The sequence below is a fragment of the Rhincodon typus genome, chromosome 1 (genome assembly GCF_021869965.1).
Source record: "Rhincodon typus isolate 14 chromosome 1, sRhiTyp1.1, whole genome shotgun sequence".
NCBI classification, from domain to species: Eukaryota; Metazoa; Chordata; class Chondrichthyes; order Orectolobiformes; family Rhincodontidae; genus Rhincodon; species Rhincodon typus.
Window position 1 is genome coordinate 105,611,421 of NC_063332.1, and position 24,515 is coordinate 105,635,935.

Genomic DNA, 24,515 nt, shown 5'->3' on the forward strand with positions numbered 1-24,515 from the left:
CTTTCAGGTAAAGAGATGTCTTTTTTAGTACCAGAAAACTATTGGATTTACTCTTGTTACTTTGTCATCATAAAAAAAATTAACATACTCTAAAATGTGTTTGCTCTAACGATCTTACATAATTTTATCCTTGAGATATTCACATTAATAATGCAACTTAAGATCATTTAGGGAGTAGACTCTTGTCATCCAATAACCTTAACGATCCATACTTAATCAAGGTAAGTACAGCACTTAAGTGTCAAAGCAAACTAACAATATGATATTCTTCCAACCCTAATTGGGATGGCACGGTGGCTCAGTGGTTTAGCACTGCTGCCTCACAGCACCAGGGACCTAGGTTCAATCCCAGCCTAGGGCAACTGTCTGTGTGGAGTTTGCACATTCTCCCTGTGTCTGTGTGGGTTTCCTCTGGGTGCTCTGGTTTCCTCCTGCAGTCCAAAGATGTGCAGGCTCGGTGGATTGGCCATGCTAAATTGACCATAGTGTTCAGGGATGTATAGATTGGGTGGGATGCTCTGACGGTTGGTGTGGACTTGTTGGGCTGAAGGGCCTGTTTCCACACTGTAGGGATTCTATGAAATCTGTAATATTTAATAGTCATAAAGTCCTACAGCACAGAGATAGGCCCTTCGGCCCAAACTGGTCTGTGCCGATCAAAATATCCATCCAGTCTAAGCCCATTTTCCTGCACTTGGCCCATATTCTTCTAAACATTTCCTATCCATGTATTTGTCCGAATGCCTTTTAAATGTTGTTAACGTACCTGCCTCAACCACCTCTGCTGGCAGCTCATTCCATATGCGTACATATGTGTAAAAAAGTTGTCTCTCAGGTTCCCATGTATTCTTCCCCTCTTACCTTAAACTGATGCCCTGTCGTCCTCATTTCCCCAACCCTGGGAAAAAGACTGAGTGCATTCACTCTATCTATACCTCTCATGATCTTATATACTTCAATAAGATCCCCCCTCAGTTTCTTACGCGATGAAGAAAAAGTCCTAGCTTGTCCAATCTCTTCCTATAACTCAGTCCCTTGAGTCCTGGCAACATCCTTGTAAATTTCTTCTGCAGTCTTTTCAGTGTAGTAACGTACTTCTTATAGTAAGGTGACCAAAACCAAGTTTAGCCTCACCAAAGTCATGTACAACTGCATCATAACTTCCCAACTTCTATACTCAATACCCTGACTGATGAAGGCCAGTGTGCCAAAAGCCTTCTTTACTGCCCTGTCTACCTGTGACTCCACTTTCAGAGAACTGTGCACCTGAACTCCAAGGTCCCTCTCTTCCACTACAGTCCTTAAGGCCCTACCATTTACCATGAAACTCCTGCCTGAATTTCACTTCCCAAAATACAATACTTCACACTTAGCTATATTAAACTCCATTTGCCATTTCTTGGCCCACTTCCCTACCTGATCAAGATCCTGCTGCAATTTCTGATAACCTTCCTCGCTGTCCACGATACTGCCTATTTTAGTGTCATCCGCAAACTTATTAATCATGCCTTGTACATTCTCATCCAAATCATTGATATAGATAACAAACAGCAATGGGCCCAGCACCAACCCCTGAGACACACCACTAGTCACAGGCCTCCATCAGACAAGCATCCTTTCAGTATTACCCTCTGTTGAGGTTGGTTGGCTCGCCGAGCTGGTTTGTTGTTCCGCAGACGTTTCGTTACTGTGCTTGGTAACATCCTCAGTGCAGCCTCTGATGAAGCATCGGTGTGTTTTCCCCCTGGTTTTTAAACTCTGGGGTCTGTTGCGATGGATTTCCTCACTTCTGGGTTTCCTCCGTAGTGGAATGTATATGGGGTCGAGTTCAATGTATTTATTAATAGGTTCGTGGAGTGCCATGCTTCCAGGAATTCTCGTGCTTGTCTCTGCCTAGCCTGTCCCAGGATCTTAGTGTTGTCCCAGTCGAAGTCGTGGTTCTCCTTGTCCATGCGGATTGAGATGAATGAGTATTGGGTCATACTGACTCGTCTCAATCCACATGGACAAGCAGAACCACGCCTTCGACTGGGCAACACCAAGATCCTGGGACAGGCTAGGCAGAGACAAGCACAAGAATTCCTGGAAGCATGGCACCCCATGAAGCAGGCTATTAATAAACACATTGAACTCGACCCCATATACATTCCACTATGGAGAAAACCCGGACGTGAGGCAGTCCATTGCAACGGACCCCAGAGTTTAAAAACCAGGCGGGAAAACACACCGATGCTTCGTCAGAGGCTGCACTGAGGATGTTACCAAGCACGGTAACGAAACGTCTGCGGAACAACAAACCAGCTCGGCGAACCAACCAACCTCAACACCCACAACCCGAGCTACAGATCTACTCCAAAACCTTAGTATTACCCTCTGCTTCCGACCATCAAGCCAATTGTGTATCCAATTTGCCAGCCCTCCCTGGATTCCATGTGATCTAACCTTCCAGAGAAGCCTACGATATGGAACCTTATCAAAGGCCTTACTGAAATCCATATAGACTATGTCTACTGCCCTGCCCTGCCCTCATCAACCTTCCTGGTCACTTCATCAAAGAACTCTAACAAATTTGTGAGGCATGATCTCCCTCACACAAAACCATGCTGACTACTCCTAATCAAACCCTGTCTTTCCAAATGCATGTGTATCTTATCCCTCAGAATTTTTTCAAGTAACTTACTTACCACAGATGTTAAACTTACTGGTCTATAATTTCCAGATTCTTCTTTGCAGCCCTTCTTGAATAAGGACACAATATTCTCTGCCCTCCAGTCTTCTGGGACTTCACCCATGGCTAACGACAATGCAAATATATCAGCCAGGGCCCCCGCAATTTCTTCCCTAGCCTCTTGCAGGGTTCTTGGAAGTGTCTAGTCAGGATCAGGAGATTTATCTAATACTTCCAACACCTCCTGTACTGTGATATGGACTGTCCCCAAGATATCGCCACTAACTTCCCCAAGTTCCCAAGTCTTCATGTCTTTCTCCATGGTAAACACAGAGGAGAAGTATTCATTGAGGACCTCGCCCATCCCTTGCGGTTCCACACATAGATGTCCACTTTGGTCTTTGAGGGGTCCTATTCCGTCTCTTGTTATTCTTTTTCCTTTAACATACTTAAAGAATCTCTTTGGATTCACCCTAATCTTCTCAGCTAAAACTATCTCATGCCCCCTTTTCGCCTTCCTGATTTCCTTCTTCAGTAAACTCCTGTATCCCCTATATACCTCCAGGGATTCCCTTGATCCCAGCTGCCTGCTCCTGAGCCATGCCTCCTTTTTTAAAGTCTCAATATCTCTCATCATCCAGGGTTCCCTACACCTGCCACCCTTGCCCTTCACCCCCACAGGAACATATAGACCTTGAACTCTAGCTATCACATTTTTAAAGGCCTCCCACTTGCTAGAGGTCCCTTTGGCTGCAAACAAACTACTCCAATCAGCCCCTGCAAGCTCCAGTCTAATTCCATCAGAATTCACCTTGCCCCAATTTAGAACTTGAATCTATGGACCAGTTTTGTCTTTTTCCATAACTATTCTAAAATTAATACAACCACGGTCACTGGTCCCAAAGTGTTCCCCACTACGCCACCTCAGTTATCTGTCCTGCCCTCGTTTCCAAGTGTAATTCAAGTTTTGCCCCTTCCCGAGTAGGACCCTCTATATACTCTTAAGGAAACATTCCTGAACATATTTAACAAATTCCACCCCATCTAACACTATGGCAGTCCCAGTCTATGTTAGGAAAATTTAAATCCCCCACTCTGACTAACTTGATCGAGTTTTTTGAGGAGGTGACGAAGATGATTGACGAGGGAAAAGCAGTTGATGTTGTCTACATGGACTTCAGCAAAGCCTTTGAGAAGCTCCCTCATGGCAGACTGGTACAAAAGGTGAAGTCACATGGTATCAGAGCTGAGCTGGCAGGATGGATACAGAACTGTCTTCATCATAGGAAACAGAGAGTTGCGGTGGAAGGATGTTTTTTGGAATGGAGGATTATGACTAGTGGTGTTCCACAGGGATTAGTGCTAGGACCTCTGCTGTTCATGGTCTACATAAATGATTTGGAGAAAATCTTAACTTGTCTAATTAGTAAGTTTGCGGACGATACAAAGATTGGTGGAGCTGTGGATAGTGAGGAGGAATGTCAGATCAGTTGGAGGCATGAGCAGAAAAATGGCAGATGGAGTTTAATTGGGACAAATGTGAGGTGATGTATTTTGGAATGTCAAGTACAGGTGGAAATTATACAGTGAATGGCAGAATCATTAGGTGTATTGATATGCAGAGGGATCTGTGTTAATGGGTCCACAGATCACTGAAGGTGGCAGCTTAAGTAGATAAGGTAGTAAAAAAGGCCTATGGCATGCGTGCCTTCATTGGAAGGTGCATTGAGTATAAGGATAGAGTAGTTATGCTGCAGCTTTATAGAACTTTAGTTTGGCCACACTTGGAATATTGCATATAGTTCTGGTCACCACAGTACCAGAAGGACGTGAATACTTTGGAGACGGTACAGAAAAGGTTTACCAGGATGTTGCCTGGTATGGGGGATTTTAACTTTGAAGAAAGCTTGGATAGACTGTGTTTGTTTTCACTGGAATGCAGGAGGTTGAGGGGGTGACCTGATAGAAGTTTATAAGATTGTGAATGGTATGGATAGAGTGGAAAGTATCCAGGTTGGAGGGGTCAATTACTAGGGGACACGGTTTCAAGGTGTGAGGGGGGAAGTTTAAAAGAGACATGCGAGGCAGGTTTTTCACACAAAGGGTGGTGAGTGCCTGGAACGTGCTGCGAGAGGAGGTGGTGGAAGCAGACACAATAGCCACATTCAAGAAATACCTGGACGAATGCATGAATAAGAAGGGAATAGAGGGATATGGATCCTGTAAGTGAAGACAGTTTTTGAATGGAAGGGCAAAATGTGTTGGCCCAGGCTTGGAGGGCCGAAGGGCCTGTTCCTGTGCTGTATTGTTCTTTGTTCTCATATTGTTTTGTACACCAGGAAGCAGAAAGCACGATTTGAGTAGAAAACTGCTAGTAGACCCTGTGAACAGACAGTCTTATTGTGCAGCTACAAAAGGAATAATTGTAGCATACACTTAAACATCTACATTGCTTCAGGAAGTGTAAACAAGCAAGTAGACGACTGCTACTTTAGTCATTATTTTGGGAGGAAGACAGGCAAATATGACAAGGCAAACATTTTGTCACTATAGGTTCAATTATCCACTTTTCCAGTGATTGGTGTTTCCTCATTGGCTGGGATCAACATCTTTAAAATGTTTGTGTCTGAGTGCATCAGCTTGCCACTTTAAGGATGTGCAATTTCAATTGTATATTTACTCTTTTTCGATTTGGGGGATCAATTGTTAACTGACAAACCTCTGGCCTGACAGTGTTACTGAATCCCTGTCAGATTTGCATTTTCTTGCTGTGCTTAGATCAGGTGATCAGAAACTCATTGCTCCTGTTTTCTCAGTCTACCAGATGTGCAGAATGTGCTCACACCTTAAAGGCAGGAAGGAGCTGCTGTTTCAAACAAGAGATCTGTACATTCAATGTTCTCCTTGGAATGGACATTTATTCCAGGGAGCTCTTGGTGCATCATTAATGAAGGGATGATGACTTATCTTTCGTATCATTCCCTATTAACTAATAAAGAGGGTGACACAATGTTGAATTCAAGTGTATATTCACTTCAGTACTTTCTTGGGATATGTTGCTGCAGGAGGATTATGCCCTGGCACTTTTTACAATTGATGTGAATGTAAGTTGCTTGGGGACCCTACACAAATGCCCAGCACTTATTCTTCATCCAGTTTCCTCCTCCCCTTTAGGGAGGCAGCTATCTTTACTCAGGAATTGCTTCACAATATTTTTGCTGAGTCTAAACAATTATGAGACCAGGTCATATTTGTGCACGTAAAGTGCTGTCCACAGCTGAACAATTGGAAAGAATTGTGATTTTACTTTTGCTGTTACATTTTTGTAGAATCATACAATTAGGATTGGGGTATCAAAGAGTTTGGAGACAAAGCGGGAAAAGCTGAATCATGATCACATTGAATGGCAGAGCAGATTCAAGGGCTGAATGGCTTACTCCTTTTACTTTTTATGTTTCTGTGCAAAATGATGCAACACAGGAGGCAGCTGCCAGGCCATTGTGCCTGTGCCAGCTCTGGTAGAGCCAGTTAGTCCCACAGTCCTGCTCTCTCCATGTAGATCTGTAAGTATTTTCTCTTCAAATATTTATTTAATTCCATTTTAAAGTTGTGATTAGAACTGCTTCTGCCACCCTTTTAGGCAATGCCTTCTAGCTCATAACAGCTTCTTAAATATTTTCACATGTTCCTGCTTATTCTTTTGCTAATCATTTTGAATTGGTGTGCTCTAATTACCAACACTCTGTCACTAGAAACTGTTTATTCTTATTTACTCTATCAAAACACTTGATGACTTTGAACACGTCTGTCAAATTTCCTTTTAACCTTCTCTGTCCTGAGAAAAACGACTCCAGTTTCTTATAGTCTCTGCACATAACTGAAGTTTCTTATTTATGATATCATTCTCCTAAATTTCTCTTGCATCTTCTGTCAGACCTCGACATCCACCCTAATGTGGGACCGCCTCAGTATTCTTTAAACGTTTAGCATAACTTAATTTGATAAATACAGGAACAATAATATCCATTTCAGTATAATACTGACTGAGTGTTGCATTAATGACAAGGTAAATTTAGACACATTGACCTCAAAGAAGAGCCAGTAATTTTCTCATAGTCTTGGCTGACATTCCTCTTTTAATCACCAGATTAAGTGACAATTTTTTTTGTGAGATCCAAATTTATGCAAAACGGTGACCACATAATCAAATTTTGACTTTCAAAGAAATTTGTTACAAATTAAACACTCTGTGTTGTTTCTGAGGAATGATAAAACACTTGGTAGATGAATGTTTTTTCGTTTTAACATTGGTTCAGTCTCTTCAAGCCAGTTTTCTGATGCTTTGAGTCCTTGGAAAATACATTCTGTTGTGTATTAAAAATGTTTGACGGCACAGCTGGACATGGGCAATAAATGCTGACCCAGCTAGTGATGTGCACAACCTATGTGAGTAGAAAAAAACATTTAATTTTATTGAAAATGTTATCAAAAACTTCTAACCTAAGGCTACACCAATGGAAAGTCCTATTTTAGAAGAATCAACCTTGAACTGCAGTACTTGTCACACTTATAGGCAGTGTTGTTGGTTGTAACAGTGTGAAAGCTACCATGTTCTGTTTATTGCAATATCTCTGACTAATTGAGTGAACCTGAGGTTGTGATAATTTAATGCAATAATAAAGGAAATAATCAGAGTACTGTCTGACAACACCAACTTGAAACAACTTCCATAAGTTTATGATGAAAATTGTAACCGGGGTGAGTACAGGCAAAGGAGGGATAAGGATTAGCATTTAAATGTTAGTTAGACATGCAATAGCCTATTTTACTGCGATGTAGGAGAAAAAGATTGCTAGATAGCCAAGTATCAACACCTACCCTTCCCCGACACTTTCAACTAAATCCAGGCTTTAGTGCACAATCTTTTACATGACTTCCACAACGTTAGACAGACATTACTGATCCTTATTCTCTCCGTCTCCTTTTCTGAGGGCTGGAATAGCTATAACTTCTCGTATTGAGAAGGAAAGTTTAGTTCATTCCTACTCCCTCTCTCTCTCCCCACCCTACTCAAAAATATGAAATCTAAGCCTATTGGAGAGATGTCATAGGAGACCATCTTATTGATTTTTCAATTATACAATGATAACAAATACAGTTCATAATTTTTAATTGGTATTCCTTTTTTTGGAAGGGCAGCGATATTGAGATCCACTTGTAAAGAATCATCTGATAATAGCTTTCCAAATTTATTTTTTTGGGTTTATAAGATAAGATAAAGATAAAGACACTACATGATGAATTATAAGATAACCAGTAATCACTTTTCCATAGAATAGAGCAGCTGAATCATGAACATGAGGAAGAATTGTCAGCACTAACTGGAAAAGTAAACCTTTCTCACAGCTTTGCCACAAATTTCCAGAGCCAAGTGGAGGCAATACAGTAAGTAGAGACTCTCCCCAAAAAGGCACAGAATGATTTTCAGCAAACTCTATCAGTACATTACATCTTTCTAATTGGTCTGTCAAATCTATCACACATTACTGTTCATTATATAGGAAGTTCTTTAGAACTCTAGAGTTGAAAAACCACAGATGCCCTATGTACCTTGAGTATTTTATCAGGAATTGAAAATTGTTTATTGTCTGCTCACAAGGGTATGTGATGCAATGGACTAGCTTTTCAGGAAAGGTGTCAAATGATGCAAATCCAACTGGTAAGCATTGAAGGTAAAGGGGTAATGTAGGATGTGGAAGTGTTATCAAAAACAGCACCAGGACTTTGCTGGGGGACTGTAGACTGTTATATCTGGCATGTTGACTCGATATTCCTGGGGCTGTGGGAGTGAGCTGGGGAGGTGACAGGGTTATCAGGAAAGGAATGTTTAGGGTCTTGGGAAGATTTGTAGTTCACGTTGTGGAGGAGGTTGTTGGCTTGCTCGCCAAGCTGGCTGGTTATCATACAGATGTATTGTCACCATACTAGGTAACATCATCAATGCGGCCTCCGATGAAGTGATGTCGTTCTACTCTGCTTGGTATTTATATGATCTGATCTGTTAAGTTGGGTTGTGTCATTTCTGGTTCTGTTCTGCGTGGGTTTGTATATGGGGTCTAATTCCACATGTTTGTTAATTGCATTACAGGTTGAAAACCAGGCCTCTAGGAATTCCTGTGCATGTCTGTGGTTGGTCACATTGTCCCAGTTAAATTGATGGCCTTCATTGGCTGAGTGCACTGAGATGACAGAAAGTTCGTTGTGTCGTTTTGGTGCTAGCTGGTGTTCGTGTATCCTGACGGCTAGTTTCCTTCTGGTCTGGCCAATGTAATATTTGTTGCAGTCATCGCAAGGTATTTTGTAAACTACATTGGTCCTGCATGTCATGGGTATGGGATCTTTGGTCCTTGTGAGTGTTTGTCATATTGTGGCTGTGGGTTTGTGTGCTACCATGATTCCTAGTGGTTGCAGGTGTCTTGTTTCTAGATGTCAGAGTGGAATGAATGACCAATGGGAGTTCCAAACCACAGTATATAGGAAGGCAACCCACACTGACCAAATCCTCAATTTCCACAGCAATCCCCCCAACGTCTACAAACAAAGCTGTGTTAGGACACTATTCAAACAGGCCACAACTCACTGCAATACGTCAGAACTACGCAAGAAGGAGGAAGAGCACCTACCTATACAACGTCTTTGCTAACAACGGATATCCCAACAACTTCATCCGCAGGTGCCTACTAGATAGACAACGCCAAGAGGACGTAGTATGCCCCAATACATTGGCCACACTACCCTATATCAGGGACATATCAGAACTGACATCGAGACTCCTCCGACCACTTGGAATCATGGTAGCCCATAAACCCACAGCCACACTACGACAAACACTCACAAGGGCCAAAGACCCTTGACATGCAGGACCAACGTAGTTTACAAAATGCCTTGCAATGTCTGCCACAAACATTACATCAGCCAGACCAGAAGGAAACTAGCTGTCAGGATACACGAACACCAGCAAGCACCAAAACGACATGACAAACTTTCCCTCATCTCAGTGCACTCAGCCAATGAAGACCATCAATTTAACTGGGACAGTGTGACCATCCTAGCTCGAGCCAACCATAGACACGCACAGGAATTCCTAGACGCCTGGTTTTCAACCCATAATGCAATTAAAAAACATGTGGAATTAGACCCCGTACAAACCCATGCAGAACAGAACTGGAAATGACACGACCCAACTTAACTGATCAGATCATATGAATACCAAGTGGAGTAGAACAACATCGCTTCATCAGAGGCCGCACTGATGATGTTACCTAGCATGGTGACAAAACGTCTGTATGATAACCAGCCAGTTTGGTGAGCAAGCCAACAACCTCAAGGAATGTTAACATTGGGGGTTTCACCAGGTGTAAAGACTCAATGCATGGGTTAAGTGGATTGGCCATGGGAAATGTAGGGTTACACGGCGAAGGTGGGGGTGTGGGTCTGGGTGGGATGCTATTTGGAGGCTCGGTCTGGACTCGATGGGCTGAATGGCTTGCTTCCACATTGCAGGGATTCTATGATTCTATGCATGAGAAGCGACTGCTGTTTCCTTCCATCGTGGTATAAACAAGTGCACAATGGAGCAGGAAATTAATGTGATTACACCTGGAATGGGCAGGGTAATGCTTTCCTCTGTGAGGCTTGGGGTTCACTTTAAAGCAATGTGAGGTCTGTGTGTCCATGTTACATAGACACCAGTAGAACACTAGTGAAAGATATACATGTGATGTGAACAGTAGGGCATTAAGCCACTGAACGTAGTCCAGGGTAAGCACTTTTGACCACCTCATCAGGAATCAATGCCACTGATGGCTGTAATGCACAAGCAGTGAATTGTAGTCTTGAAAGATTCACCCTTGGTGCCAAAGTAACAAGTACCTTCCAAGTTTCTATCGCCTGCAGATGATGCAGGAGATGCTCACTTCACGCATTTGAGCATACAACCTCATGTATCTTGAAGGACGGCAAAGCTCTGTACATTCAGTCAGAATCACAGAAGTGTTATGGTGCAAAAGGAGGCCATTCGGCTTACCAGCTTGCCTGCACTGCTCTTCAAATACGCATCTTTACCGAGTGTGATCTCCTGCTTTTTCCCTTAACCTTGCACTCTACTTCTGTCCAAGTAATCATCCAATACCCTCTTGAATGCCTCAATTGAACCTGTCTCCACCACATTTCCAGGCAGTGCGTTTTATCAGTTATCTACTCACTGTGTGAAAAGAAAATTTTATTAAATCACCTTTGCTTCTTCTGTAGATCACTTTAAACCAGAAACAGTCTTTCTCTAACAACCCTATCCTAAATCTTGTAGTTGTAGCTAGACAGATATTTTCTCACACATCTGATCAAATGTGAACAATATATTTATAAATGTGTGAATGTATTTACAATAACGTGTCATCCACGCCATCTTTGTGCCCTCAGAAGATCATCATCTTCCTTTTCCTTCCACTACATCTGGTTGCATTCCTGGGTTCTATAGTTGAAGTGGCAGAACCCTACCCCACAATGGAGTCCATGGCCTTGGAATTTTGCTTGGTAAACCCTGGGGTGTTTGTGACCAGAGGACTCAGATGTGCTGAGTGTACTTTGCCCAAAGGGAGGTGTACCCTGAATGTCTTGACGAGAACTCCTTCGGGGCTGAGGGTGACAAGGAGGATGAAGGTGGAAGACCCAGCTATCTCTGGAGTGACCCAAGAGGAGACATCTAAAGGGGCCTGTAAATGGTTCACCCTGTAGCTGGATGTCTATTATGATTGCCCTGTCTCCTTGTGAAGAAGGGCACCTAGAGTGAGGTCACAGTCCCTTGTCCACTGTTAGCTTGGCAGTGGTACTGAGCACCAATGGTTGGGCAATGAAGTTCAGTTTTGTGTATATTTCCAGCTGACTTTGAGATTCCAGTAAGTCTGAAGGTGGAGTGAGCCCCTATATAATTGGTTGGGATGGTGCAGAATGGAGATTTCATCAGGCTTCCTTTTTTTGTCTGGGTCAGAAAAGCTTGTGGGTGGCATACTCACCCAGATGGCACTTGAAACCTTTAAGCAGGTACTTAACATTTTTCACCCACCAGTAGGTAGGAAACTCACCATATGAGGAAGATCTTCCAATAGACCCTGTTGGGTTGGTCTGTAGCCAATCTGCAGGGCATCAGCATATAGAGTAGTGTTTATTGCGCTCATCCGCATTAATCCTTTCAGTGTCAAACACTTTATACAACATCTGCAAACACTTTATACAACATCTTCTCCAAGCTTATTTTGCATTTTAGTATATACACATTTGTATAGCTAATTACATTTATCACCACCCATCACCACCACCCCCAGTCTTTGACTTTACAAACTTAGGCAGTAATACCCTGTTTCATACTCTGCCAGATTGTGCTGTCTTTGGATTTGAAAAATTGGTAGGTCTTAAAAGATGTGGTTGCTGTTGTTTAAGGTGTTAGGCATTGAAAGGCTTAATGCTGAGTTGCACAACCCATTACGATGGTGGCATATGGACTTGAATGGGAGAAAACCTCTGGATCCTGAAGAAGTCCTGAAGTCCTACCATCCTGGTCTCCCTCATAGTAACTATCATACCACAGGTCAAAATACATGGGGGTGAATTATACCCCCAAATTCTCCAAATCACCCTGGAAAATCCACTCATGGGAATGACCAGTCAGAGAAGATCATAAGGGATAGGAGCAGGAGTAGACCATTCAGCCCATCAAGTCTGCTCCCTCATTCAATGAGGTCATGACAGATCAAATTCACCCAATAATTAAATAGAAGGAAATGGTGAGGAGCTGCTCCTCCAGTCAAAGGCTCGTTCTGTCCCACGTTTATCACTGATAATTTCATCAGGAAACAATCAGCAACAAATGTGGGAGAACCAGCTTGTGACTGGACAAGCAAGGTGGCTGGTAGCCGTCAGCTAGACTAGGGGTAGCTGGGCAGGCAACTGAGACTGGGAAGCAAGGTCAGTGAGACTGGGGAGGGAGGCAGGGAAAGCCTGGAATGATGCCAAGAGCCTGGGTTGTGAAGTTGTGTAACAAAGCTAGGCCCTGGAAACAAAATCATGGAGCTGGGGCTGGGATGGCAGTGAGACTGAAAAGTTGGGAGAGGGGAGCTGCAGTGGACTGGGTGAGGGGAGAGCTACCCAGGGAGGTTGTGAATCTGCAATGTAGGAAGAGAACTACAAATGGCAGTGAATGGTTGTGTAAAGGTTTGAAAGCAAATGCAATAGGAAAATGGGCTGCAAAGAGGAGCCCTGAAGTAATAAAAACTAACTCCGAAAGATCAAAAAGTAGTCATGCAAGGTAAAAAAATTACTTTGAGCCTTATATTAGACTAATATAATTTGTGCTTGATTGTCATTGTGTATTTTAGACAAGAGCCACTTGTCATTAGTATACCAAATGATTTTCCTTTCTACAATAAACCAGTTAGTCCCTATGGATCTTCAATCTAAAGGAGGAGGATGTCAGCAAATCTACCTGATTTATCTTTCACTAAAGCAATAGTGCTTAGGATCCATCATACAACATGATGAGCAGTAGTGCAGATTCCAGTGAACTTTGAAGAAATTTTCTGACCCACTTTTAAGACAAGTTGCGCAGCTAGTAAGATTGAACAACTCATTTTCCCTCATGAAAATCCTTATCACGTCAGTGTATTGGGCTGTGCTTAATGTGCTCCTCTGCATTAACCTGTTCAAAGCCTAACATTTTACACAACAACATCCACATCCTTTAAAGTCCTAGGATGCAGGCCATCATATCCAGGGATCTCATCAGGCTTTTAGTTCCATTTTTTTCCCAGTATTCTTTTTGTACTGATGGAGGATATTTTAACTTTCTCCTTTACCTTTACACGAGGTATTCTTTTTTGTGGTGGGCAAGATTCTCAGGCCTTCTTAAATTACACGTTTTTTTGCAACAGTTTGGTTTTCATCCTTCTGACAGATCTTTTACTGTTTTCATACCTAAAGTACCTTTTATTGTTTTCGTGGATAACAACGTAGCAGCCAAGGCTGTGTTTCCCTTTGCCCTACTGATTAAACTTCAATAGTTTCCTGCATTTTCTCATATTCATCTAAGTGTACAAAATGTAGGTAGACTTATTTTTCCTTCTATAGCTTATATACATCTATTTGCTTAATTGAGCTGTATTGGTTTTGGGAGTGTTTAATTATGGTAACTGGAATATGTTCTGTAAACAAGAAGGAACTTAATTTGGGTAACAAATATTTTATGGTTATGATACATTTACAATTCTTCCATTCTGTTTGTTTCCCGGGGGTGTTGTTTGGTGTTCAGTCATATTCATAATTACTGAATATACATTTAAAGTTTTAAACATATTTTTCTGTTATTATGTAATGAAAAATATTGAGTCAGCATTTTTCCTACCTCCAGAGAGCAGGCAAAGAATCAGAGCACAATGTACTCGCGACAGCTTACAGAATTGGAGAGCACAGTCTGCCATCTGCGATCTGAATTACAAGAAGCAAAAAGGATGTATGAAAACAAGGTCTGGTGTATATCTGTTTATACAATCACTTCTTTTGATTGTTTTCAACTTAATAAAAAAATCACATGTACTGATACACAAATACATTAGGAGTCATTTAATGTCAGAAACTCTTCCGTTCACTGCCATACTATGAAAAAGATATGCCCTGCAAAGAGAAATAAGTTGGTTAAACAATTGTTGTCAATCTTTGTTCCAGTAGCAATATCTGAAAATGGCACACGTCATCCCTAAACAAGTAAACTTGGAAAAGGTTAGCTGCAGCTGCTGTGTCAATCAACAAATCCCCTGTAAAAATGCTAATTTTCAGGTTTTATCATAATAGTGTACTGTAACTCCAACTATACAATGTTTACCAATGGGACAAATTAAAATGACTATTTTAGTTATAGCACATTAACAAGAAATTTTATTGACTGTTTGGAACAGGGTGGTGCAGGTTAAAAGGTATTTAAAACCTTTGACACTATAATGGAAGGGCACCAGGTACAGTGGTGCATGCACATTCAGCTCACACTGCTGCTGCTGTATACATAACTGCTCATAAAATGTTTCCAGTCAGAGGCAGGATATTGTTTTTGTTAATTCATGGGATGAGGACATTGCTGGCTAGGCAGCACTTATTGCCAATCCCTAATTGCCCAGAGGGCAGTCAAGAATCAATCACATTGCCATTGGTCTGAAGTCACATGTAGGCCAAACCAGGTAAGGATGGCAGGTTTTCTTCCCCACATTAGTGAACCAGATGGGTTTTTCCCCAATAATCAGATTCACAGTCATCATTAGACTCTTAATTCCAGATATGTTTTGAATTCAAATTCCACCATCTGCCATGGTGGGATTTGAACCCGAGTCGCCAGAGTGTTACCTGAGTCTCTGAATTAACAGTCCGGCAATAACACCACTACCTATGAAAAAGAAACAGCAAGTTACTCTCACGCTGCAGGAATTTGCATTGTGAGCATCTCCTGTGGAAATTCTTAATGTTAAAATTCATCATTTACGTGTGTGTATATTGCCTATTGTACCACCAATCAGCATTATAATAGATAAAAACTGAAAGAACTGCGGATGCTGTAAATCAGGGACAAAAACAGAAGTTGCTGGAAAAGCTCAGCAGATCTGGCAGCATCTGTGAAGGGAAAAACAGAATTAATGTTTCGGGTCTGGTGACCCTTCCACTGCCTCCTTTCAGTGTAGCACATAGAAAAGAAAAACTTGCATCATAGCTCCCAATCTTTGATGAAAGCACAATCTCAATGAGATTACAAATGCTGACTCCCTAAATTAAATCCAGTGTGATAAGGGAGGTTTTACATAGCCTTGGTTGCTCATTTGGTAAGTAATGTGGCTTTTAATTCCAGGATCGTGATTTTGAGTCCAACATTTGATAATGATTTTCCTCTTAAGTATTTTGGTCAAAATACTTATGTATTAACTTTAATCAAACATGTCCTTAAATATTAGAATCAATTCTGTACACTGAAAGTTGAGAATCCCATTTACTGAATTTTCCTGATTATTTGGGATGTTTTACAGAAGACACTGTTAAGAAATGATAAGTGGGCTTGATGCAAAAACTTGCAATTAGTCGGTCGGTTAACTTGGTTAAGGAATGTAATATTTAAAATGGGTAACTTGAACTTTATAGTTAGCCTGTGTCAAGCCAATGAGTTTGTTTTAATTATTGCATCTGGTACTCTGATGCTGACACTGAGACTGCAGCTGCATATGTGCAGGAAGTGCTTCCCCGAGTGTTGTGGCACAAGCAAACAGCTTAGTTTAAACTGATGTGTAGCTTCATAGCAATTTTGTGCTGTTTCATCAGATAGAGAACTTGGAAAAGCAAGTAGAAAAATCTCATTGCGAGATTTATAATTGCAAGAGAGAAAGAGATGAATTCAGGCAGCAGGTAGAAAGCACAAATGGCCGACTCCAACTTTTAATGGTAAGTTTAGTTGCTGGTTAATTTCTTATCTGAAATCATTTATATTTAATATGTTGAACAGGATAGTGTTTTGTATTTAATTATAATTGTTAGATGCTTTTAACTGGTTCCACAAACTTTCATTTACACAAGCCTTCACTTGCTGAACATCCAGGAGAGTCTGGGACCGTACGTCATAGTCTCAGAGTTAAGAGGCACCAATTTAAAATTGAGATGAAGAGGGATTTCTTCTGTCTGGGGGTTGGGAGTCTTTGGAATTCTTTGCCACAGAGAATTGTGGGAGCAAAGTCCTTGTGCATATTTAAGGCTGAGACAGGTAGATTTTTGATCAGTAGAGGAATGAAGGGTTGTGGGTAAAAGACAAGAAAGTGGACGTGAGGAGTGTCAGAGCTGAATGGCTTACTCCTGTTCCTGTTTCTCATAATCTTATGGTCTTAAAATAGAAATTGCAGTCTTCCCACAGAGGAATGTAATTCAGGCACACAGTCTATAAGAAAATCACATTCTGTACGAGTAGAAGAATAGCCATCCATTATAATGCCTTGTTCAGGTCACCTCCTTGGCTCTTTTGTCTCACCGTGAGCACCATGCCTCTTAACTCTTTAACATTAGAAAAATAATTCTGCCATATTATTTTTAACTCTTAATTTAGCCTATGACATTTTCCCAATTGATATTATTTCTATAATAAAGTCTCCCAGTAAAATTCATTTTGGAAATTATAATGGAGCAAAGTACAAATGCCACTTTGGGTGGGTATTGAAAAGTAAAGCATATCTCTGTTAAGTAGGCTAGGTACCAGTTAATCACAACTTGGACTCAATTGATGGCAGCTCTGGTTTGTATAATCTTTGTGAAAGATCAAGGGTTGGACTTTCATGTGGACTTGGGAAAACTAGACCGGTGTGCTTTTCTCCTTCTGAAATACACATCCGATCCATATGTGACTTTGTGTGTGATTTTCTTTACCTTTTCTCAAAGGGATTGTATTTTGTAAGTTGTGATGCATGCATTTGCCTATTGGTGCAGGAGAAGGCCAATCCTGATTCTAACACTGTAGATTAGCCCCTGATGTAAAGTAAAGGTTCCCTAAAAAAAATTGGAGCAGAAATAGGCCATTCAACCCTTAGAGCCTCCTCCAGCAATCTATAAGTTCATAGACAATCTGTTGATGTCCCGATCTCCACATTCCCTATATCCCTGATAACCTCTGATTCCCTTGCCTAACAAGAATCTAATTACTTTGATCTTAAGAAGATTCAATGACTCTGCCTTCAAAACCTTCTGAGGCAGAATTCCAAAGTCACCCAACCCTTGGAGAAAAAATGTTCCCTAATTCTGGGCTTACCTATAATCCACATTGTCAAGAACATTCACGTTCATATAAACCCAATCAAATCACTCCTCACTCTTCTGAACTCTAATGAAAAAAGCCCAGTCTGTCAGAGCTTTCCTAATAAGATAACTCACTAATTCCAGGTATCAATCTAGTAAACCTCCTCTGAACTGTCTTCAATGCATTTATCTCATTCTATAAATCAGGAGACTGTAACTGTAAACAGTATTCAAGGTGTGGTCTCATCAAGACTGTATAACTAAAGAAAATCCTTTGCTGCTGTTCAATTTCTATGATTGAAAAGGCTAGCATTCCATTAGATTGACTGATTGTCTGATTGTACTTTGATAGCTGCAAAGTAATGTTTTGTGATTCAAGCATTAGAACACCTGGATCCCTGCACCTCAGAATTCTGCAATTGTTTTCTATTTAAGTTATACTTTGTTCACTTATCTTTGTGCTATCTGCAAATTTAGCAATCATACCTTTGATCCTTCATCTCAGCCAATGATATAAATAGTAAAACATTATCTACCTAGCACAAACCACTGATCCTGTCAATCTGAAAAAAGGCTATTTGTGCATTCAACCAACCAATCTTCCTTCTGTGCGAGTATGCTATAGAGTCTTACGGCATTGAAACAGACCCTTCAGTCCAAAGAGTCCGTACTGAAGATAATCCCAAACAAAACTAGTCCCACCTGCCTGCACTTGGCCCATATCCCTCCAACAATTTCTTATTCGTGTACTGATCCAAATGTCTTTTAAAAGTTGTAATTGTACTCGCATCCACCACTTCTCTGGAAGTTCATTCCACACACAAACGTGACTCTGCATAAAAAGTTGCCCTCAAGTCTTTTTAAAATCTTTCTCCTCTCACCTTTAAAAGTGCCCCCTAGTCTTGAAATCCCCCACCCTAGGGAAAACATACCTGCCATTCACCTTATCTATACCCCTCATAATTTTATAAACCTCTATATGGTCACCTCTCAACCTCCTACGCTCCAGTGAAAACAAAGTCCTAGCCTATCCAGCCTCTCCTTATAACTCAAACCTCCATTCCTAGCAACATCCTAGTAAATCTTTTCTGAACCCTCTCCAGTTAATAATATCCTTCCTACAACTTATTCCCTATACCATGAACTCCTAATTTGCCTTTTACGTGGAGTGTTGTCAAATGCCTTTAGAAATCCTAGTATAGTAAGTATATCAATGGGCTCCCTTTTATCCATATGTTACTCCTTCAAAGAATTCAAATGAATTAAACAGGATTTCCCTTACACAAAACAAGCTGACTATTCCCAATTACCTTGAGTTTTTTCCAAAAATGTAGTTAAAACCTCAGTGTTTTGAATCCAAGAGTATCCCCATTACTGATATCAAGTTAACTGGCTTATAAGTTATTGTTATCTGCCTCTCTTCCCTCTTGTATAAAGGAGTTGTATTTGCTATTTTAAAGTCTAAGTGGATCCTTCCTGGCATCTAACAAATTTTAGGAAGTTAACACCAACGCATCTACTGTCTCATTATCCACCTCTTTTAAAACCCTACAATGAAGTCAAATCAGGACTTGGAGATTTATCAGTTGCAGCTCCATCATTTTTCTTAGTACAACTTCCCAAACAATGATAATTTCACCAAGTTCCTCTTTGTTCAACATTCAGGTTTGCAGCTATTACTGGGATCCTTCTTATATCCTCTGTAGTGAAGACAGAAGCAACAGATTTATTCATCATATTCACTATTTCTTTTTTATCTGTTATGACTCCCATTCTCACTCTGCAGAGGACCAATACTCACTTCACTTGCTCTTTTCCTTTCTAGATACTTATAAAAACTCTCACTGTTTTTACATTTTTAGCTAGCTTTCTGTCAAGCTCTAATTTATTTTTCCTGATTAATTCTTTATTCATTCTGTGTGGTTCTTTGCTTTCTGACCAGGTGTCTGAGCTGCCAATCACTTTTAGTAAATGTATGGTTTTTCCTTCAGTTTATTGTTCTCCTTAACTTCTTTAGTTAACTACAGATGGTGGTGTAGCCCTTGGAAATTGTTTTTACTGAAAGTGGGTATATTCTAAGTATGCTGAAATGCCCTTTTGAATGTCTGACACTGCTTCTGTACTGACCTGCCTGTTAGCCTAATATCACTTCAGCTAGGTCTGCTTTTTCTGCCTACATAGTTGCCCTTTTTCGATTGCTAGTCTTGGAGCCACTCTTCTCCCTTTCATAACGGATGCAGTATTCAATCATATTATGATCACTACTGCTTAATCACTAATACTAACTCTAGTACAGCCTGCTCTGTGGTCAGTTCTAGACAGTGTTGCTCTAAGAATCTATCTCAAAAGTGTTCTATGATGTCTTTATTTAGGCTACCATTGCCATTCTGATTTTCCTTTTAATTTATCTGTAGATTAAACTCATCCATTGTTATTGCTGTCCTTCTGTCACAAGCACCCAATATTTAATGTATAATCATTAGGATGCTACATTGTGGTTCATTAGGGGCCTGAAGATCACTCCCACAAGTGACTTTTTTTTTCCCTACTATCCACATCTTCATCCAAAAATGATTCTACAACCTGATCCCCTGAGCCAAGCTCATCTCTAATTATTGCACCTAGACTGTCTTTGATTAGGAGTGCTATCGTTCTGCTTTACCTATCCTTCTTGAATGCCTTATACCCCACAATATTCAGAACCTAATCCTTGTCATTCTGCAGCCATGTCTCTATAATGTTTATTAGATCATATTTATTCATTTCAGTGCTCTATAAATTCATTGATTTTGTTATGAATGCTTTCAAATTCCTATCATTCTCTGAACTTTATTTCCTACTTTAATAATTTGCTGTCCATCTCAACTCTATCTCTTGTTCTCTTGCAAATACGCAAACTTAATCCCTCACCCCCTTTTTTAGTTTAAAGCTCTCTCTATTTATCTGATTTATGTGGTTCTTGAAAATGCCAGTTCAGATGAAGACCAATCCTAATGATACAGGCCTCATTATCTCTAGTATTGATGCCAATGCCCCACTTCTCCAATGCCAGTCTTGGAGCCATCAATTCACGTCTCTAATCTTATTCATCCAATGCCAGTTTCAACATGGCTTGGGCAGTAATCCAGAAATTATTATCTTTGATGTTCTGCTTTTCAATTTAGCACCTAACTTCTTGTATGCCCTCAGCAGAACACCTTTCCATTCTACTTATGTCATTGACACCACCCCTTCCCAGCATAAGTTCTTCTCCAGCCCTCAGGAGATATTCCAAACCCGCACAGCAGGCAGTAACACGGCTATTTGGACTCGTGCAGTGGACAGTGTCAATCTCATGATAATGACCCCCTACTACCACTACATTTCTTAGCCTTTGACCTGCTCACCAGACACCCACACCACCTCGTCCCTCAGTTCATTAGTGCCAACTCCATGTCCTGCCTGATGCCCTATGCTTTCTCCATTTTTCTCATGCATCTGGCATAACCAATCACCCAGAATATCCTTTGTACAGTCCTCAGGAGTCATGCAATAGGAATGGAATTTTTCTTTCAAAATTCACAGGAATCAAAACAAGCATCTAATAATGTAAGAAAGCTATGAATTCAAACACATCAGCATGATACTAGAAAAAAAATGCCCATATAAAAAAAATTGTAATCCTTTAAGTATTTATTAGGTTTTTAAATAAGACACGACATCAAAAGCACATTCTGTCATTACAGCTTCTTAAAGTTTTCAAACGTTCTTGGAACCTGATGAGCTGAAACCAATTGGAGCTAAGCATTCAGAATGTTGACAGTAGCTTCCAGTTATGTTGCCTGAAACTGAGGTAACTGATGTACCAATTGCATTTCAAAGCAAAGTTCTTATCTGTCAGTGGAGGGAAGCAGGTGCAGAGATTTTTTTCAACTTTCTAAAGCAGAGCTTTTTTTAAAAACTCAGAGCTGTCAGTCAAGTTTTGGATTAGCTTCAAGCGGACAGACACTTTAAATGCATTTTTGCATTAAAGGCACATCTACATTACAGTACAGCACCTAATCCTACCATTTTACATTTACCTCTCAGAATGTTCCCACTTTCTTGGCAGGACTCTTCCCAGTGGCCATTATCTCCTTCTTAAACCAGCTGAGGTTACTATGAAGGACACCCCTTTTCAACCTCTCACCTTGTCTGAGGCATGGTGATCCTCAGGTTAAACCACCACTGATCCTCTCTCTCTTTAATGAGAGGGCAGCCCTAAGGTCTGGTAAAACTCTGGCAACTTTGTCTTTTATCTCTTAGTGCTTACAAAACCCACATCAGCACACAAAAATACTGTGCAGAAGAAAATACAAATTTTCTCTGACCCTCACAACAGGAACCCAACCCTGACTTCGGAAGAGGTATATGCCTGTTTGCATTCAAAGACTTCCTGATCTGTGAAAAGACCACATTAAAAAATGAAATGGGATTGGGAAAGCACAAGGAAGATGTGTTATCCAGTAAAGTGCAGAGTTTCACAACCCAACTCACACCTCTGTTTCATCAGAGAATTTCAAGCTTGCTTGAAATTTCACTTACCACAATTTGCTAGCTAGCGAACAAACACAAAGTGTGAATTACATCTCAGTTGCTTTATCCAAATAGCCTGCACTGAGCATTTTTCAAACAGTAGTAATAAGGGATAATGAGGGATAAACATATAGCTTGCTTGCATAGTTGCCTGGTATGAACAGTTTCCATCAAGCCATTTCCATCCTCAAAAGTGACCAAAAGCTAGAATTTAATGAACGTGTTAAAAATGGAAGAGATAACGATTGAGACAGAGAGGCGGAGGGAGGGAATTACATGGCTTAGCCCTAAGCAGCTAAAAGCAATGGTTGCTAATGGTAAGGTGATGGAAACGTGAAACATACAAGAGCTCCAAATTAGAAGACCGACATCTCAGTGAGGTGGAAGGCTGGGAGAGGTTACAGCCTCCCCAAGGAAGGGACAAAGCCTGGAAGTGGTTTGAACGCAAGGCAGAGAATTTTAAGTTTCCAGCATAGCTGGATTAGGAACCAATATAGGTTTACCTGCAGGGGGTGATGGGTGAATAGGATGCTGAGAGCTATGATGAGACCACAGATCTTCTGCTCTGCTGAATTGGATACAAGGTTACAGAGTATATATAGAGCAGAAATAGGCCATTTGATACAACCTTTACATGATACTGTTGGTTCTCCACTCACGGCTCTTCCCATCTATCGGCATAACCATCAACAAACTTTTCTTTCATATTTTGTCCAACTTCCCTCTAAGAGCTTCTACACTATTTGCTGCAACCACTCCCTTTAGTGGTGAGCCTTCCCACTCTTTAGGAAAGAGGTATCTTCTGAATTCCTGAATTTCTGAATTACACGTCTTCGCGACTATTTTAAATTGAAACTCAGCAAGATAATTGGACGTCAAATCTAGAGGGTGACAAAGGCATGATTGAAAGTTTGAAAAGCTGTAATACTGAGGCAGAAAGAATGTAGATGTAGCCAAATTGGATTTCAGAAAGAATGACTGCAGAGGACAAACCTCATAGGATTATTTTGCGGTAACAGATATGATGGTTGAGGAAAATGAAGTGGATGCGCACAAGGATTTTCACAAGGCTTTCAACAAGGTACCATAGTGCAGACTGTTGGAGGAATTGAAGTGGTATGGAATTATAAGGAGGGTTAAGAAATTTAATGAAAAATTGATTAGAAAGGGAAGTGCAGAGTGTGGAAGCTATTGAAAGTGACAAGAGTCTTGCCTGGTGGCTGGAGAGTCAGTTCTCATTCACTTTTGTTTACTGTGTACATTAATGATTCGAATTTACACACAATTAAGCATTTAATTTTACACAATTAAAATGGAAGTCGTAGGAAATCAATCTGAGGACGAAGTAAAGCTGCGAAGAGTTTTGCATTAGGCATAAGAAAATGACAATTGAAATTCAGTGTCAGTAAATTGTGAAAAGCTGTATTTCAATTGAAAATATGAAATTTAAAAAATTCCACTTTTGGAAGAATACTGGATGCTATAAAAGAGCAACAAGGTTTGGATGTTTAGCTTCACAAACATTAAGAGTACTATGTCAAGTGGATAAGGGAATGGAGCAGCTGATACAATACGGGTGCAAAATATAAACATTGAGAAGTACATGTGACTTAATATGAAACTTTAGGAAGATCATAGCTAGAGAGCCATTTGCAGCTTTGGGCTTCACACTACAGGAAAGCAATAAAGGGATTTGATTTGCTAGGATGTGTTCTGATATGTTGATACATGAATACAGAAAAACCTTGGAAAAATTAGGGCAGGTTTCACTTAAAATCAGATTACTAATGAGTGATTTGATTGAGGTGCTTGAGTGATGAAGGGTAGAACAGTTTAGACAGGCTATTGTCAGTGATTCAGGGAAGTAGAACTGAAGCAATAGATGCAAAGAAGGGAGATGTTACCCAGGCCTCCCTAGTCTCCTTGTCAAAATAATCATGTAACCAACCTGTGGAGATTGAGTGCTTCTGAAAATGGAATGGCTGAATAGGTAATTGACAAGCACAGTTTGGGTGAAACAGCAGCTAAACACCTGCACTGCCTCTTCCTTGCTGCTTGCAGCACTTATACATAAACTTGAATGGTTTATAATAAGCCATTTATTGGTGGATAATTGAGGTCTACTGTAGAAAATGTTCTTTAGCTTATCTCCAAGTAAACCAATTTGAACAGAAAATAAGAGTGATTATTGCTTTCCTGGTGTACATTGTGCGTCCCCCCCTCCTCATTATAACCAGTGCTACTCTTCTCTCTCATCATATCAGCCTCCAGAGATCTGAGGGACGTCAGTCTTTATGTCCATTTTTTGATGTGCCTTTCCGATTCTGCAAAACTCACCCCTTGCATCAATTTTAACTTTTATTAGACAAATAGGAACGGGGTCTGACTGACAAGCTTGATCTCTCAGTCAAGGTGAGTAATGGTGAGGGGAGATAAA

The 24,515-nt window shown here is 40.6% G+C and overlaps 1 protein-coding gene across 1 annotated transcript in view; it reads left to right on the plus strand.

The window, feature by feature from the left end:
* LOC109917776 (coiled-coil domain-containing protein 158) overlaps positions 1-24,515 on the plus strand; it is a 162,845-nt gene that overhangs the window by 74,976 nt on the left and 63,354 nt on the right. The window contains exons 7-9 of the mRNA XM_048603980.1: positions 8,003-8,113; positions 14,127-14,241; positions 16,070-16,189. Of these exons, the coding sequence (XP_048459937.1) occupies positions 8,003-8,113; positions 14,127-14,241; positions 16,070-16,189 (346 nt within the window). The remainder of the gene's footprint in view (positions 1-8,002; positions 8,114-14,126; positions 14,242-16,069; positions 16,190-24,515) is intronic.